We start from the raw sequence: 17,102 nt of genomic DNA on the forward strand, positions 1-17,102 counted from the left end.
CTGATGTTAACAGTCTCTCCTACTGCACTGTGAATTAGTCATACTGATGTTAACAGTCTCTCCTACTGTCCTGTGAATTAGTCATACTGATGTTAACATTCTCTCCTACTGTACTGTGAATTAGTCATACTGATGTTAACAGTCTCTCCTACTGCACTGTGAATTAGTCATACTGGTGTTAACAGTCTCTACTACTGTACTGTGAATTAGTCATACTGATGTTAACAGTCTCTGCTACTGCACTGTGAATTAGTCATACTGATGTTAAGTCTCACCTACTGCACTGTGAATTAGTCATACTGATGTTAACAGTCTCTCCTACTGTACTGTGAATTAGTCATATTGATGTTAACAGTCTCTCCTACTGCACTGTGAATTAGTCATACTGATGTTAACAGTCTCTCCTACTGCACTGTGAATTAGTCATACTGATGTTAACAATCTCTCCTACTGCACTGTGAATTAGTCATACTGATGTTAAGTCTCTCCTACTGCACTGTGAATTAGTCATACTGATGTTAACAGTCTCTCCTACTGCACTGTGAATTAGTCATACTGATGTTAAGTCTCTCCTACTGCACTGTGAATTAGTCATACTGATGTTAACAGTCTCTCCTACTGTACTGTGAATTAGTCATACTGATGTTAACAGTCTCTTCTACTGTACTGTGAATTAGTCATACTGATGTTAACAGTCTCTTCTACTGTACTGTGAATTAGTCATACTGATGTTAACAGTCTCTCCTACTGTACTGTGAATTAGTCATACTGATGTTAACAGTCTCTCCTACTGTACTGTGAATTAGTCATACTGATGTTAACAGTCTCTCCTACTGTACTGTGAATTAGTCATACTGATGTTAACAGTCTCTCCTACTGCACTGTGAATTAGTCATACTGATGTTAACAGTCTCTCCTACTGCACTGTGAATTAGTCATACTGATGTTAACAGTCTCTCCTACTGCACTGTGAATTAGTCATACTGATGTTAACAGTCTCTCCTACTACACTGTGAATTAGTCATACTGATGTTAACAGTCTCTCCTACTGTACTGTGAATTTGTCATACTGATGTTAACAGTCTCTCCTACTGTACTGTGAATTAGTCATACTGATGTTAACAGTCTCTCCTACTGCACTGTGAATTAGTCATACTGATGTTAACAGTCTCTTCTACTGCACTGTGAATTAGTCATACTGATGTTAACAGTCTCTTCTACTGCACTGTGAATTAGTCATACTGATGTTAACAGTCTCTCCTACTGCACTGTGAATTAGTCATACTGATGTTAACAGTCTCTCCTACTGCACTGTGAATTAGTCATACTGATGTTAACAGTCTCTCCTACTGCACTGTGAATTAGTCATACTGATGTTAACAGTCTCTCCTACTGCACTGTGAATTAGTCATACTGATGTTAACAGTCTCTCCTACTGTACTGTGAATTAGTCATACTGATGTTAAGTCTCTCCTACTGTACTGTGAATTAGTCATACTGATGTTAACAGTCTCTCCTACTGTACTGTGAATTAGTCATACTGATGTTAACAGTCTCTCCTACTGTACTGTGAATTAGTCATACTGATGTTAACAGTCTCTCCTACTGTACTGTGAATTAGTCATACTGATGTTAACAGTCTCTCCTACTGTACTGTGAATTAGTCATACTGATGTTAACAGTCTCTCCTACTGCACTGTGAATTAGTCATACTGATGTTAACAGTCTCTCCTACTGCACTGTGAATTAGTCATACTGATGTTAACAGTCTCTCCTACTGCACTGTGAATTAGTCATACTGATGTTAACAGTCTCTTCTACTGCACTGTGAATTAGTCATACTGATGTTAACAGTCTCTCCTACTGTACTGTGAATTAGTCATACTGATGTTAAGTCTCTCCTACTGTACTGTGAATTAGTCATACTGATGTTAACAGTCTCTCCTACTGTACTGTGAATTAGTCATACTGATGTTAACAGTCTCTCCTACTGTACTGTGAATTAGTCATACTGATGTTAACAGTCTCTCCTACTGTACTGTGAATTAGTCATACTGATGTTAACAGTCTCTCCTACTGTACTGTGAATTAGTCATACTGATGTTAACAGTCTCTCCTACTGCACTGTGAATTAGTCATACTGATGTTAACAGTCTCTTCTACTGCACTGTGAATTAGTCATACTGATGTTAACAGTCTCTCATACTGTACTGTGAATTAGTCATACTGATGTTAACAGTCTCTTCTACTGCACTGTGAATTAGTAATACTGATGTTAACAGTCTCTCCTACTGCACTGTGAATTAGTCATACTGATGTTAACAGTCTCTCCTACTGTACTGTGAATTAGTTATACTGATGTTAACAGTCTCTCCTACTGTACTGTGAATTAGTCATACTGATGTTAACAGTTTCTCCTACTGTACTGTGAATTAGTCATAATGATGTTAACAGTCTCTCCTACTGTACTGTGAATTAGTCATACTGATGTTAACAGTCTCTCCTACTGCACTGTGAATTAGTCATACTGATGTTAACAGTCTCTCCTACTGTACTGTGAATTAGTCATACTGATGTTAACAGTCTCTCCTACTGTACTGTGAATTAGTCATACTGATGTTAACAGTCTCTCCTACTGCACTGTGAATTAGTCATACTGATGTTAACAGTCTCTTCTACTGCACTGTGAATTAGTCATACTGATGTTAACAGTCTCTTCTACTGCACTGTGAATTAGTCAAACCGATGTTAACAGTCTCTTCTACTGCACTGTAAATTAGTCATACTGATGTTAACAGTCTCTCCTACTGCACTGTGAATTAGTCATACTGATGTTAACAGTCTCTCCTACTGCACTGTGAATTAGTCATACTGATGTTAACAGTCTCTCCTACTGCACTGTGAATTAGTCATACTGATGTTAACAGTCTCTCCTACTGCACTGGGAATTAGTCATACTGATGTTAAGTCTCTCCTACTGCACTGTGAATTAGTCATACTGATGTTAACAGTCTCTCCTACTGCACTGTGAATTAGTCATACTGATGTTAACAGTCTCTCCTACTGCACTGGGAATTAGTCATACTGATGTTAACAGTCTCTCCTACTGTACTGGGAATTAGTCATACTGATGTTAACAGTCTCTCTTACTGTACTGTGAATTAGTCATACTGATGTTAACAGTCTCTCCTACTGTCCTTGACATCCCAGAGCTGTACTATAGAGGACATGAGACATCCCAGAGCTGTCCTATAGAGGACATGAGACATCCCAGAGCTGTACTATAGAGGACATGAGACATCCCAGAGCTGTACTATAGAGGACATGAGACATCCCAGAGCTGTACTATAGAGGACATGAGACATCCCAGAGCTGTACTATAGAGGACATGAGACATCCCAGAGCTGTACTATAGAGGACATGAGACATCCCAGAGCTGTCCTATAGAGGACATGAGACATCCCAGAGCTGTCCTATAGAGGACATGAGACATCCCAGAGCTGTCCTATAGAGGACATGAGACATCCCAGAGCTGTACTATAGAGGACATGAGACATCCCAGAGCTGTACTATAGAGGACATGAGACATCCCAGAGCTGTACTATAGAGGACATGAGACATCCCAGAGCTGTACTATAGAGGACATGAGACATCCCAGAGCTGTACTATAGAGGACATGAGACATCCCAGAGCTGTACTATAGAGGACATGAGACATCCCAGAGCTGTACTATAGAGGACATGAGACATCCCAGAGCTGTACTATAGAGGACATGAGACATCCCAGAGCTGTACTATCAGAGCTGTACTATAGAGGACATGAGACATCCCAGAGCTGTACTATAGAGGACATGAGACATCCCAGAGCTGTCCTATAGAGGACATGAGACATCCCAGAGCTGTACTATAGAGGACATGAGACATCCCAGAGCTGTACTATAGAGGACATGAGACATCCCAGAGCTGTACTATAGAGGACATGAGACATCCCAGAGCTGTACTATAGAGGACATGAGACATCCCAGAGCTGTACTATAGAGGACATGAGACATCCCAGAGCTGTCCTATACAGTTTTTGTACAGTGAGTCTTACCAATGTTACTAGAGTCTCCCTTGTCTCCACTCCTGGTGTAGGCCAACTCCTCTAGCCTGTAGGAGTGGGGACCACTGGGAAGATCTGGAGAGGGAGAACAGTGAGAGGGAAGGAGAGAGAGAGGGAGGGAGAGAGAGAACAGTGAGAGAAGGAAAGAGAAACAGAAATGAGAGAAGGGTCATTTTTGGAACCAGATATGATTATCATAACGAACCAGTCATCTCAGATGAGACTGTGGTCAGAGAACAACATTAGTCATCTCAGATGAGACTGTGGTCAGAGAACAGCATTAGACTATGATTATCATAACGAACCAGTCATCTCAGATGAGACTGTGGTCAGACAACAACATTAGTCATCTCAGATGATTGTGGGGCTCCCTTTTCCTGCCTCTCTTCATTCATGGATGAGCCAGAGTGTTCCTATCTATGGAGGGGTAGGTAATCTATTACTTCTGTCTCTCTCTTCATTCATGGATGAGCCAGAGTGTTCCTATCTATGGAGGTGTAGGTAATCTATTACTTCTGTCTCTCTCTTCATTAATGGATGAGCCAGAGTGTTCCTATCTATGGAGGGGTAGGTCATCTATTACTTCTGTCTCTCTCTTCATTCATGGATGAGCCAGAGTGTTCCTATCTATGGAGGGGTAGGTAATCTATTAGTTCTGCCTCTCTCTTCATTCATGGATGAGCCAGAGTGTTCCTATCTATGGAGGGGTAGGTAATCTATTAGTTCTGCCTCTCTCTTCATTCATGGATGAGCCAGAGTGTTCCTATCTATGGAGGGGTAGGTCATCTATTAGTTCTGCCTCTCTCTTCATTCATGGATGAGCCAGAGTGTTCCTATCTATGGAGGGGTAGGTCATCTATTAGTTCTCCCTCTCTCTTCATTCATGGATGAGCCAGAGTGTTCCTATCTATGGAGGGGTAGGTAATCTATTAGTTCTGCCTCTCTCTTCATTCATGGATGAGCCAGAGTGTTCCTATCTATGGAGGGGTAGGTAATCTATTAGTTCTGCCTCTCTCTTCATTAATGGATGAGCCAGAGTGTTCCTATCTATGGAGGGGTAGGTAATCTATTAGTTCTGTCTCTCTCTTCATTCATGGATGAGCCAGAGTGTTCCTATCTATGGAGGGGTAGGTAATCTATTACTTCTGTCTCTCTCTTCATTAATGGATGAGCCAGAGTGTTCCTATCTATGGAGGGGTAGGTCATCTATTAGTTCTGCCTCTCTCTTCATTCATGGATGAGCCAGAGTGTTCCTATCTATGGAGGGGTAGGTAATCTATTACTTCTGTCTCTCTCTTCATTAATGGATGAGCCAGAGTGTTCCTATCTATGGAGGGGTAGGTCATCTATTAGTTCTGTCTCTCTCTTCATTCATGGATGAGCCAGAGTGTTCCTATCTATGGAGGGGTAGGTAATCTATTACTTCTGTCTCTCTCTTCATTAATGGATGAGCCAGAGTGTTCCTATCTATGGAGGGGTATGTCATCTATTAGTTCTGCCTCTCTCTTCATTAATGGATGAGCCAGAGTGTTCCTATCTATGGAGGGGTAGGTAATCTATTACTTCTGTCTCTCTCTTCATTAATGGATGAGCCAGAGTGTTCCTATCTATGGAGGGGTAGGTCATCTATTAGTTCTGCCTCTCTCTTCATTCATGGATGAGCCAGAGTGTTCCTATCTATGGAGGGGTAGGTAATCTATTACTTCTGCCTCTCTCTTCATTAATGGATGAGCCAGAGTGTTCCTATCTATGGAGGGGTAGGTAATCTATTACTTCTGTCTCTCTCTTCATTAATGGATGAGCCAGAGTGTTCCTATCTATGGAGGGGTAGGTCATCTATTAGTTCTGCCTCTCTCTTAATTCATGGATGAGCCAGAGTGTTCCTATCTATGGAGGGGTAGGTCATCTATTAGTTCTGCCTCTCTCTTCATTAATGGATGAGCCAGAGTGTTCCTATCTATGGAGGGGTAGGTCATCTATTAGTTCTGCCTCTCTCTTAATTCATGGATGAGCCAGAGTGTTCCTATCTATGGAGGGGTAGGTCATCTATTAGTTCTGCCTCTCTCTTCATTCATGGATGAGCCAGAGTGTTCCTATCTATGGAGGGGTAGGTAATCTATTACTTCTGTCTCTCTCTTCATTAATGGATGAGCCAGAGTGTTCCTATCTATGGAGGGGTATGTCATCTATTAGTTCTGCCTCTCTCTTCATTAATGGATGAGCCAGAGTGTTCCTATCTATGGAGGGGTAGGTAATCTATTACTTCTGTCTCTCTCTTCATTAATGGATGAGCCAGAGTGTTCCTATCTATGGAGGGGTAGGTCATCTATTAGTTCTGCCTCTCTCTTCATTCATGGATGAGCCAGAGTGTTCCTATCTATGGAGGGGTAGGTAATCTATTACTTCTGCCTCTCTCTTCATTAATGGATGAGCCAGAGTGTTCCTATCTATGGAGGGGTAGGTAATCTATTACTTCTGTCTCTCTCTTCATTAATGGATGAGCCAGAGTGTTCCTATCTATGGAGGGGTAGGTCATCTATTAGTTCTGCCTCTCTCTTAATTCATGGATGAGCCAGAGTGTTCCTATCTATGGAGGGGTAGGTCATCTATTAGTTCTGCCTCTCTCTTCATTAATGGATGAGCCAGAGTGTTCCTATCTATGGAGGGGTAGGTCATCTATTAGTTCTGCCTCTCTCTTAATTCATGGATGAGCCAGAGTGTTCCTATCTATGGAGGGGTAGGTCATCTATTAGTTCTGCCTCTCTCTTCATTCATGGATGAGCCAGAGTGTTCCTATCTATGGAGGGGTAGGTCATCTATTAGTTCTGCCTCTCTCTTCATTCATGGATGAGCCAGAGTGTTCCTAGGTCATCTATTAGTTCTGCCTCCAGGAATGCCCAAGAAAACCATCCTAACAGTGACATTCCTGAAACAGCAAATCAATCTCTGAAGAGCTTTACATTGTTTTACTGCGCTCTATAGGTCAAGGGGGAAACAGTTTGCAGGAAGCACTGAGTAGAGGGCTGGGACTGGGGGGGTTGATTAGGGGGGGTTGATTAGGGGGTAGAGGGCTGGGACTGGGGGGGTTGATTAGGGGGTAGAGGGCTGGGACTGGGGGGGTTGATTAGGGGGTAGAGGGCTGGGACTGGGGGGGTTGATTAGGGGGTAGAGGGCTGGGACTGGGGGGGTTGATTAGGGGGTAGAGGGCTGGGACTGGGGGGGTTGATTAGGGGGTAGAGGGCTGGGACTGGGGGGGTTGATTAGGGGGTAGAGGGCTGGGACTGGGGGGGTTGATTAGGGGGTAGAGGGCTGGGACTGGGGGGGTTGATTAGGGGGTAGAGGGCTGGGACTGGGGGGGTTGATTAGGGGGTAGAGGGCTGGGACTGGGGGGGTTGATTAGGGGGTAGAGGGCTGGGACTGGGGGGGTTGATTAGGGGGGGTTGAGTGGAGACCACGTGATGGCGTACCTGGTTGTGTGGAGACCACGTGATGGCGTACCTGGTTGTGTGGAGACCACGTGATGGCGTACCTGGTTGTGTGGAGACCACGTGATGGCGTACCTGGTTGTGTGGAGACCACGTGATGGCGTACCTGTTTGTGTGGAGACCACGTGATGGCGTACCTGGTTGTGTGGAGACCACGTGATGGCGTACCTGGTTGTGTGGAGACCACGTGATGGCGTACCTGGTTGTGTGGAGACCACGTGATGGCGTACCTGGTTGTGTGGAGACCACGTGATGGCGTACCTGCTTGTGTGGAGACCACGTGATGGCGTACCTGGTTGTGTGGAGACCACGTGATGGCATACCTGGTTGTGTGGAGACCACGTGATGGCATACCTGGTTGTGTGGAGACCACGTGATGGCGTACCTGGTTGTGTGGAGACCACGTGATGGCGTACCTGCAACAGGCACAGCTTTCTCCTCAGCTGGGGGCGGAGCCTCAGGTGAGTCTAACTCCGCCTCAGTGTGCGTCTCAGCGTGCTCTCCACCAATGTGCACATCCACCTGCAGTGGACAAACAATGAATCAATCAGTTTAAGGTCTAAATAAACCAATCAATCTACATTAACCATAAATAATCAATAAATCAACCCATCAATGAATATACCAGCAAATTGATCAATTCATCTGACCAGTATCTATGAGGAATAATATTGTGATGGTGATTTTACCTTCAGCTGAGACTTTGCATGCATGAAGAAGAAAGGTTTCAGAACTGGAGAGCTGCAAAAGTCATCATGAAAATGATCATGAAAATACCAAATAAACAAGAGTATTGTGTGTGTGTGAGTGTGTATGCGAATACTGTTGAATACTTACACTCTTGGTCGTCCTCCAACTATGCCCATGAGTCCAGGGGCTAGGGGAGAGAGGAGGGAGAGAGGAGGGAGAGAGGAGGGAGGGAGGAGGGAGGGAGAACACACAAACGGTTTAGCTAGTGGTTGTGAGTCTGAGGAAACCACCCTAACATCAGTCCATGTACAGACAGCGGATCAGTCCCAAATGGCACCCTATTCCCTACGTAGTGCACTACTTTAGACCGGGGTCCATAACAGACCCACAGGGCTCTGGTCAACAGTAGTGCATAGGGTATAGGGTGCAATTTGGGAAGCATCCAGTTAGCCAGCCATTTGGTAATATGCTATTACTGTCCCACTGTGTCAACATAACACTTCTTCCCACATTCGCTGATGCAGACAAAGTTCAACTAAGGAACTTAGAGGGGGAGTGAGTGAGTGTGTGTCTGTGTTTGACCACAGGCTTGGGGAGTGTCTGTGTGTCTGTGTGTGTCTGTGTGTCTGTGTGGTGTGTGGTGTGTGTGTGTGTGTGTGTGTGTGTGTGTGTGTGTGTGTGTGTGTGTGTGTGTGGTGTGTGTGTGTGTGTCTGTGTTGTGTGTGTGTGTGTGTGTACACAGTCTATGACCGTGGACTGAACTTATTACATTTTTAGATGTTCTGATTAAGCATAAACAGAACATTACACAACATGAACACACAGTGTGTGTGTGTGTGTGTGTGTGTGTGCATGTGTTTACATTAATTTGGTGTGTGCTCATACCCATGCCCGTTCCTGCAGGTGCTATCTCCCTGGCGAAGACCTCCAGAGCTTTCTTCTGTCCATGACGCACAGCCATCCATACTACCACCTCTCTAGGGGTCTGGAGAGAGAGAGGGAGGGAGGGAGGGAGGGAAGGAAGGAGGGAGGGGGGAGAGAGAGGGAGGGGGGGAGAGAGGAAGGGGGGAGAGAGAGGAGGGAGATGGGGGAGAGAGAGGATGGAGGGGGATAGGGGGAGAGAGATGAGGGAGGGAGGGGGAGATAGATGAGGGAGGGGGGAGAGAGATGAGGGAGGGGGGGGAGAGAGATGAGGGAGGGAGGGGGAGAGAGAGAGAGAGGAGAGAGGGCGATAGGGAGGAGGGAGGGAGGGGGTAGAGAGAGGGAGGGGGAGGGGTAGAGAGAGGGAGGGGGAGGGGTAGAGAGAGGGAGGGGGAGGGGTAGAGAGAGGGAGGGGGAGGGGGAGAGAGGAGGGAGGGGGGAGGGGGAGAGAGGAGGATAGGGGGAGAGACAGAGAAAGAGAGAGGGGGGGGAGAATGAGGGAACGTGAAAGAGAGAGTTTAGAAACGTTCTTCTCAAATACCATTAATTGGCTGATACCTCGTGATGACCCGGCTGTCGAGACTCCTACCGGGTCATCAGGTCATGCCAACCGGGTCATCAGGAGGGATCAGCCAATGAAGTTGGATGTCCTGCCAAGTTGACTAAATCACAATGGTCGCTAACTCAGGCTTCTGGCCACTGGAGGACTCCATACAACTCCATGGCCAGGACATAGGTTTGGTTCGGTTTAAAATATAAATAAATCCTAATGTGACTTGATTGTAAAGGATAAGCGCCTAGAATGGTGCAAGAAATATGCCCAAGTTTACACCAATCCAATGCTTTTTAACTTTAGTAGTAGACGTAAGAAGAATCAAGTACATTTATCTGACAGACAGAGAGAGGAGAAGTAATGGTCATTTGACATGTTATGTTTATGGAATATTAAACGTATCACTGGCTAACCCCTTCAAATAGGGTTAGTAAAAACAGCTGCAACAACAGCTAAAACATAAGGATTACAACACTTCTTCATAAATCTATCAGTTCACACCCAGACAGACAGACAGACAGACAGACAGACAGACAGACAGACAGACAGACAGACAGACAGACAGATAGCCAGCCAGCCAGACAGACAGCCAGACAGACAGAGAGCCAGACAGACAGCGTGTGTGTGTTTCTGTTCAAGAAGACTCTGTGTTCCAGAGAGGTGGTTGTTCGGTTTCTCAAGCCTGATGACAGTTGTCCACACACAGAGGATATTCTCTCCAGGAACGCTTTCGGATGCAGGGGCAGACAGCAGATTCAGTAACACAGGACACAGCTTTGGATAAACAGCCACCCTGTCAGACCTGGAGAGGTGACTCTGTCCCCCTTTACCTCTTCCAGGTATTTCCACAGCTCACACGGGGCACTGAACGCCCCGCCAGGTTGACCCTCCGGCTGGACAGTGACCTCAGACACTATCTTCGATGCGAGGAAGCTATATTTCTGAAGCACTGTGGTCGAGATGCTTGCTGGATTCATCGTGCTGGCATCTTCCTGGGGTCCTGCTGCTCCACGGCTGTACTCTCTGATTTGCTGAAGTACAAAAAGACTCTGCTTCCCTCATCAGTGGCTCCATCTCTGTTGAGCGAAGTGCCAGAGACACGCTTGGGTCCATCAGGCAAGCTGCTGCAGGGGTTGGATCGAAGTTGGCTGCCAGACGACTCAGTATGCATGGGAAGCGCTGACGCAGTGACTTCAGGAGGACACGTGCCAACAGTAGTTGACTGGAAGTATGCCTCCATGTATAGGTAGTGTTGCACGGCAACACATCAGACAGCGACCGGATGTCAGTTTGAAGTTGGTCGGTGTGTGGATCGCGAACGGCTCCAGCAACTTAACAAGCTGCTCTAGCTTGGCCCAGTCACGGTCCGTGGCTCGCCCTCCGATTTCTTCCCTATTAGCTGGTGATAGTGGCAGCATCTACTGGTAGCATCTACTGGTAGCATTTACCCGCCAGATTCAGAGATTTGAAAATCCCATTAGAAGAAAAAGCTTGAAAACCCCATTCGATTATTGGCCAAAGATTATACTTTTTTTTTTTTTTTTACTAAACCTAATTTATGATGGTTTTTATTTTATTTTAGTTAGTTTTTCAGTCAAAGATAAAAGTTGCAGTATAGTTTTAGTTTTTCAAATGTTTTTAGTTTTTATTTTATTTTCATTTACTATAATAACCCTAGTGTGGACCATGATAATTACTTAGTGACACCGTGGAACTTGAAGCTCTCAACCTGCTCCACTACAGCCCCGTCGATGAGAATGGGGGCGTGCTCGGCCCTCCTTTTCCTGTAGTCCACGATCATCTCCTTTGTCTTGCTCACGTTGAGGGAGAGGTTGTTATCCTGGCACCACAAGGCCAGGTCTCTGACCTCCTCCCTATTGGCGGTCTCATCGTCGTCGATGATCAGGCCTACCACCCTCGTGTCGTCAGCAAACTTAACGACGGTTTTGGAGTTGTGGGTGAACAGGAAGTACAGGAGGGGACTGAGCACGCAGCCCTGAGGAGCCCCAGTGTTGAGGATCAGCGTGGCTGATGTGTGTTGTTCCCTACCCTCACCACCTGGGGGCAGCTCGTCAGTAGGACACAAATCTATTCAACCCCTATACACACACACACACACACACACAGACACACAGACACACAGACACACACACACACAGACACACACACACACAGACACACAGACACACAGACACAGACACACACACACACAGACACACAGACACACACACACACAGACACACACACACACACACACACACAGACACACACACACACAGACACACCGTGTCGTAGCGTACCGTGTTATTGCTGTGTGGTCCGTAGGTATCTTCTGCCCCCAATACCTGAATGTTGACAGAGCTGAAGTCCTCCAGACCCAGCTGCTTGAACATACGACGCGTCCTGATGACACACACATAAGGTACCAGAACAACAACAAGTGCATTTCAGTGGTGGCCCGTCCATTAGGGCGTTCGAGGCGGTGCCCCTAAAATATATATATAATTCAAGGATTATATTTAAAATGTCCATAAAAGTGTGGTTAATTTGTGTACATTTGACTGTTTTCAGAAATATATTGTTCAAAACAAGCTGTTGAGGTACTGCCATCAGCTGCTCCGGGCGTTCGGCCTGCCGCCCAGGGATTGGACAGCTAACAGAGCTGCCGCCCAGGGATTGGACAGCTAACAGAGCTGCCGCCCAGGGATTGGACAGCTAACAGAGCTGCCGCCCAGGGATTGGACAGCTAACAGAGCTGCCGCCCAGGGATTGGACAGCTAACAGAGCTGCCGCCCAGGGATTGGACAGCTAACAGAGCTGCCGCCCAGGGATTGGACAGCTAACAGAGCTGCCGCCCAGGGATTGGACAGCTAACAGAGCTGCCGCCCAGGGATTGGACAGCTAACAGCGCTGCCGCCCAGGGATTGGACACCTAACAGAGCTGCCGCCCAGGGATTGGACAGCTAACAGAGTTGCCGCCCAGGGATTGGACAGCTAACAGAGCTGCCGCCCAGGGATTGGACAGCTAACAGAGCTGCCGCCCAGGGATTGGACAGCTAACAGAGCTGCCACCCAGGGATTGGACAGCTAACAGAGCTGCCGCCCAGGGATTGGACAGCTAACAGAGCTGCCGCCCAGGGATTGGACATCCTTTACAACCGCTTCTCGCTCAAAAAAATAAATAAAACTGCCGCTCCAAATTTGCTCCATTCATTAAAATCACTATTTAACCAACACCTATACATTGTTGTGACTACCTGGACCTACCATTTGGTTTTGAAGTATTGAAACCAAACCATATGATTTGAATGAAAAGTATTTAAATAAACAACATGAAAAGGTCACTGTAAGGAGCACTCATCATTTCAAATAGGCTACATGTCGTATTAAACAGCTTATAAACACTCTAAATAGGTCAGGAGACAGACAGGGAGCCTAAGAAGGAACGCAAATGAATTATTTACGATATAATATTTCAATTATTTCAACAAATAAATAAATTGTGAAGCATTTGCGAGTGGGACACACTGGCTGCCAGGAACATTAAGTGCTCAGCATTTAAACAACATTTCGTTGTATTAAATCATTATAGTCTATAAATTGCACATATAGGCTGTGACTTACTTAGAATTAATTACAAATGAAATGAAAAAGGCCTTATTAGGCTCAGTCTGCAGTGCCTTTGAATACATTTTTAGAAACAGGAGTTTGGCCAGAGTCTGTGGCTTCAGGGTCATGTGATGGTGCCTGGAGAGCAGGCCAGCAGCGGAGAATATCCTCTCCATGGTGCCTGGAGAGCAGACCAGCAGCGGAGAATATCCTCTCCATGGTGCCTGGAGAGCACGCCAGCAGCAGAGAATATCCTCTCCATGGTGCCTGGAGAGCAGGCCAGCAGCAGAGAATATCCTCTCCATGGTGCCTGGAGAGCAGGCCAGTAGTTCAGAATATCCTCTCCATGGTGCCTGGAGAACAGACCAGCAGCGGAGAATATCCTCTCCATGGTGCCTGGAGAGCAGGCCAGCAGTGGAGAATATCCTCTCCATGGTGCCTGGAGAGCAGGCCAGCAGCGGAGAATATCCTCTCCATGGTGCCTGGAGAGCAGACCAGCAGCAGAGAATATCCTCTCCATGGTGCCTGGAGAGCAGACCAGCAGCAGAGAATATCCTCTCCATGGTGCCTGGAGAGCAGGCCAGCAGCAGAGAATATTCTCTCCATGGTGCCTGGAGAGCAGGCCAGCAGCAGAGAATATCCTCTCCATGGTGCCTGGAGAGCAGACCAGCAGCAGAGAATATCCTCTCCATGGTGCCTGGAGAGCAGGCCAGCAGCGGAGAATATCCTCTCCATGGTGCCTGGAGAGCAGGCCAGCAGCGGAGAATATCCTCTCCATGGTGCCTGGAGAGCAGACCAGCAGCAGAGAATATCCTCTCCATGGTGCCTGGAGAGCAGGCCAGCAGCAGAGAATATCCTCTCCATGGTGCCTGGAGAGCAGACCAGCAGCAGAGAATATCCTCTCCATGGTGCCTGGAGAGCAGGCCAGCAGCAGAGAATATTCTCTCCATGGTGCCTGGAGAGCAGGCCAGCAGCAGAGAATATCCTCTCCATGGTGCCTGGAGAGCAGACCAGCAGCAGAGAATATCCTCTCCATGGTGCCTGGAGAGCAGGCCAGCAGCAGAGAATATCCTCTCCATGGTGCCTGGAGAGCAGGCCAGCGGTTCAGAATATCCTCTCCATGGTGCCTGGAGAACAGGCCAGCGGTTCAGAATATCCTCTCCATGGTGCCTGGAGAGCAGGCCAGCGGTTCAGAATATCCTCTCCATGGTGCCTGGAGAGCAGGCCAGCAGTTCAGAATATCCTCTCCATGGTGCCTGGAGAGCAGGCCAGCGGTTCAGAATATCCTCTCCATGGTGCCTGGAGAGCAGGCCAGCGGTTCAGAATATCCTCTCCATGGTGCCTGGAGAGCAGGCCAGCAGTTCAGAATATCCTCTCCATGGTGCCTGGAGAGCAGGCCAGCAGTTCAGAATATCCTCTCCATGGTGCCTGGAGAGCAGGCCAGCAGCAGAGAATATCCTCTCCATGGTGCCTGGAGAGCAGGCCAGCAGCGGAGAATATCCTCTCCATGGTGCCTGGAGAGCAGGCCAGCAGCGGAGAATATCCTCTCCATGGTGCCTGGAGAACAGGCCAGCAGCGGAGAATATCCTCTCCATGGTGCCTGGAGAGCAGACCAGCAGCGGAGAATATCCTCTCCATGGTGCCTGGAGAGCAGACCAGCAGCAGAGAATATCCTCTCCATGGTGCCTGGAGAGCAGACCAGCAGCAGAGAATATCCTCTCCATGGTGCCTGGAGAGCAGACCAGCAGCGGAGAATATCCTCTCCATGGTGCCTGGAGAGCAGGCCAGCAGCAGAGAATATCCTCTCCATGGTGCCTGGAGAGCAGGCCAGCGGTTCAGAATATCCTCTCCATGGTGCCTGGAGAGCAGGCCAGCAGCAGAGAATATCCTCTCCATGGTGCCTGGAGAGCAGGCCAGCAGCGGAGAATATCCTCTCCATGGTGCCTGGAGAGCAGGCCAGCAGCGGAGAATATCCTCTCCATGGTGCCTGGAGAACAGGCCAGCAGCGGAGAATATCCTCTCCATGGTGCCTGGAGAGCAGACCAGCAGCGGAGAATATCCTCTCCATGGTGCCTGGAGAGCAGGCCAGCAGCAGAGAATATCCTCTCCATGGTGCCTGGAGAGCAGGCCAGCAGCGGAGAATATCCTCTCCATGGTGCCTGGAGAGCAGGCCAGCAGCGGAGAATATCCTCTCCATGGTGCCTGGAGAACAGGCCAGCAGCGGAGAATATCCTCTCCATGGTGCCTGGAGAGCAGACCAGCAGCGGAGAATATCCTCTCCATGGTGCCTGGAGAGCAGGCCAGCAGCAGAGAATATCCTCTCCATGCTTGCAGAGCCACTGGAGATACTAAACTCCCTTCAGGACTCTTGCCAGGCTGGGCAGGGATGAAGAGTTGTTTTTTTTATTTTTATGCAAAATAACCCAATCAAAACGGAAATCTCCTTGAACGTGGGAATATGCCAGGCATATTGAGTCAAAATCAATTACGGCCTATGGTACAGATATTAGAACAAAAATGAACGAAACGTTTAAGAGATCAGATTTTCAGTTTATAAATACTTTGCTACAATGACACACTTAGCTAGCTACCCACCGTTCCTTTCTGTTAGCATGTGCATGTACTAAGTGCACCATCATGCTTTTGGGACACGTGTCTTTTCAGATTCCACAGTGATTCTTTAGTTGTGGACACCACATCACCACTCTCCCTCTCTTGATCTTCATCTTTGTAAGTCACCTTGATTTTGAAATGAACGTCCAGATTTTCTCAGTCTGCGCCATCAAGTACTGACCGGGTGGCAGGTAGCTTAGTGGGTAAGAGCGTGGTGCCAGTAACCGAAAGGTCGCTGGTTCTAATCCCAGAGCAGACTAGGTGAAAAAATCTGTCGATGTGCTCTTGAGCAAGGCACTTAACCTAATTGCGACCTGTAAGTCGCTCTGGATAAGAGCGTCTGCTAAATGATGTAAATGTATACGGGGCCCTGGTCTAAAGTAGTGCACTACATAGGGAATAGGGTGCCATTCTCTGGTCTAAAGTAGGTGCACTATATAGGGAATAGGGTGCCATTCTCTGGTCTAAAGTAGTGCACTATATAGGGAATAGGGTACCATTCTCTGGTCTAAAGTAGTGCACTATATATGGAATAGGGTACCATTCTCTGGTCTAAAGTAGTGCACTATATAGGGAATAGGGTGCCATTCTCTGGTCTAAAGTAGTGCACTATATAGGGGAATAGGGTACCATTCTCTGGTCTAAAGTAGTGCACTATATAGGGAATAGGGTGCCATTCTCTGGTCTAAAGTAGTGCACTATATAGGGAATAGGGTGCCATTCTCTGGTCTAAAGTAGTGCACTACATAGGAATAGGGTACCATTCTTTGGTCTAAAGTCGTGCACTATATAGGGAATAGGGTGCCATTCTCTGGTCTAAAGTAGTGCACTATATAGGGAATAGGGTGCCATGGCTCTGGTCTAAAGTAGTGCACTATATAGGGAATAGGGTGCCATTCTCTGGTCTAAAGTAGTGCACTATATAGGGAATAGGGTGTCATTCTCTGGTCTAAAGTAGTGCACTATATAGGGAATAGGGTGTCATTCTCTGGTCTAAAGTAGTGCACTATATAGGGAATAGGGTGCCATTCTCTGGTCTAAAGTAGTGCACTATATAGGGAATAGGGTGCCATTCTCTGGTCTAAAGTAGTGCACTATATAGGGAATGGGTGCCATTCTCTGGTCTAAAG

The 17,102-nt window shown here is 47.1% G+C and overlaps 2 protein-coding genes across 2 annotated transcripts in view; one reads left to right on the forward strand and one right to left on the reverse strand.

Moving 5' to 3' along the window:
* Positions 1 to 12,233, reverse strand: part of LOC311117743 (uncharacterized protein) — a 20,569-nt gene extending 8,336 nt beyond the window's left edge. The window contains exons 1-6 of the mRNA XM_084192664.1: positions 12,051 to 12,233; positions 9,162 to 9,261; positions 8,424 to 8,463; positions 8,276 to 8,327; positions 8,003 to 8,108; positions 4,093 to 4,176 (exon numbers count right to left, since the gene is read on the reverse strand). Coding sequence (XP_084048790.1) covers positions 4,093 to 4,176; positions 8,003 to 8,108; positions 8,276 to 8,327; positions 8,424 to 8,463; positions 9,162 to 9,261; positions 12,051 to 12,143 — 475 coding nt within the window. The 5' untranslated portion in view covers positions 12,144 to 12,233. The remainder of the gene's footprint in view (positions 1 to 4,092; positions 4,177 to 8,002; positions 8,109 to 8,275; positions 8,328 to 8,423; positions 8,464 to 9,161; positions 9,262 to 12,050) is intronic.
* A 533-nt stretch (positions 12,234 to 12,766) lies between these two features.
* Positions 12,767 to 16,585, forward strand: LOC311117738 (uncharacterized protein). Its single transcript, XM_084192660.1, has 2 exons — positions 12,767 to 16,400; positions 16,446 to 16,585. Exon 1 carries the CDS (start codon positions 13,534 to 13,536, stop codon positions 15,709 to 15,711), a length of 2,178 nt encoding a protein of 725 aa, XP_084048786.1. The 5' UTR covers positions 12,767 to 13,533; the 3' UTR covers positions 15,712 to 16,400; positions 16,446 to 16,585.
* The last annotated feature ends 517 nt before the right edge of the window (positions 16,586 to 17,102 follow it).

The sequence above is a fragment of the Coregonus lavaretus genome (assembly GCF_964263955.1).
Source record: "Coregonus lavaretus genome assembly, contig: HAP1_SCAFFOLD_572, whole genome shotgun sequence".
In the NCBI taxonomy this organism is placed as follows: domain Eukaryota; kingdom Metazoa; phylum Chordata; class Actinopteri; order Salmoniformes; family Salmonidae; genus Coregonus; species Coregonus lavaretus.

Bases quoted from the DNA above. Each gene is read 5' to 3' on its own strand.
- LOC311117738 (XM_084192660.1), top strand. From the start codon at position 13,534: ATGGTGCCTGGAGAGCAGACCAGCAGCGGAGAATATCCTCTCCATGGT.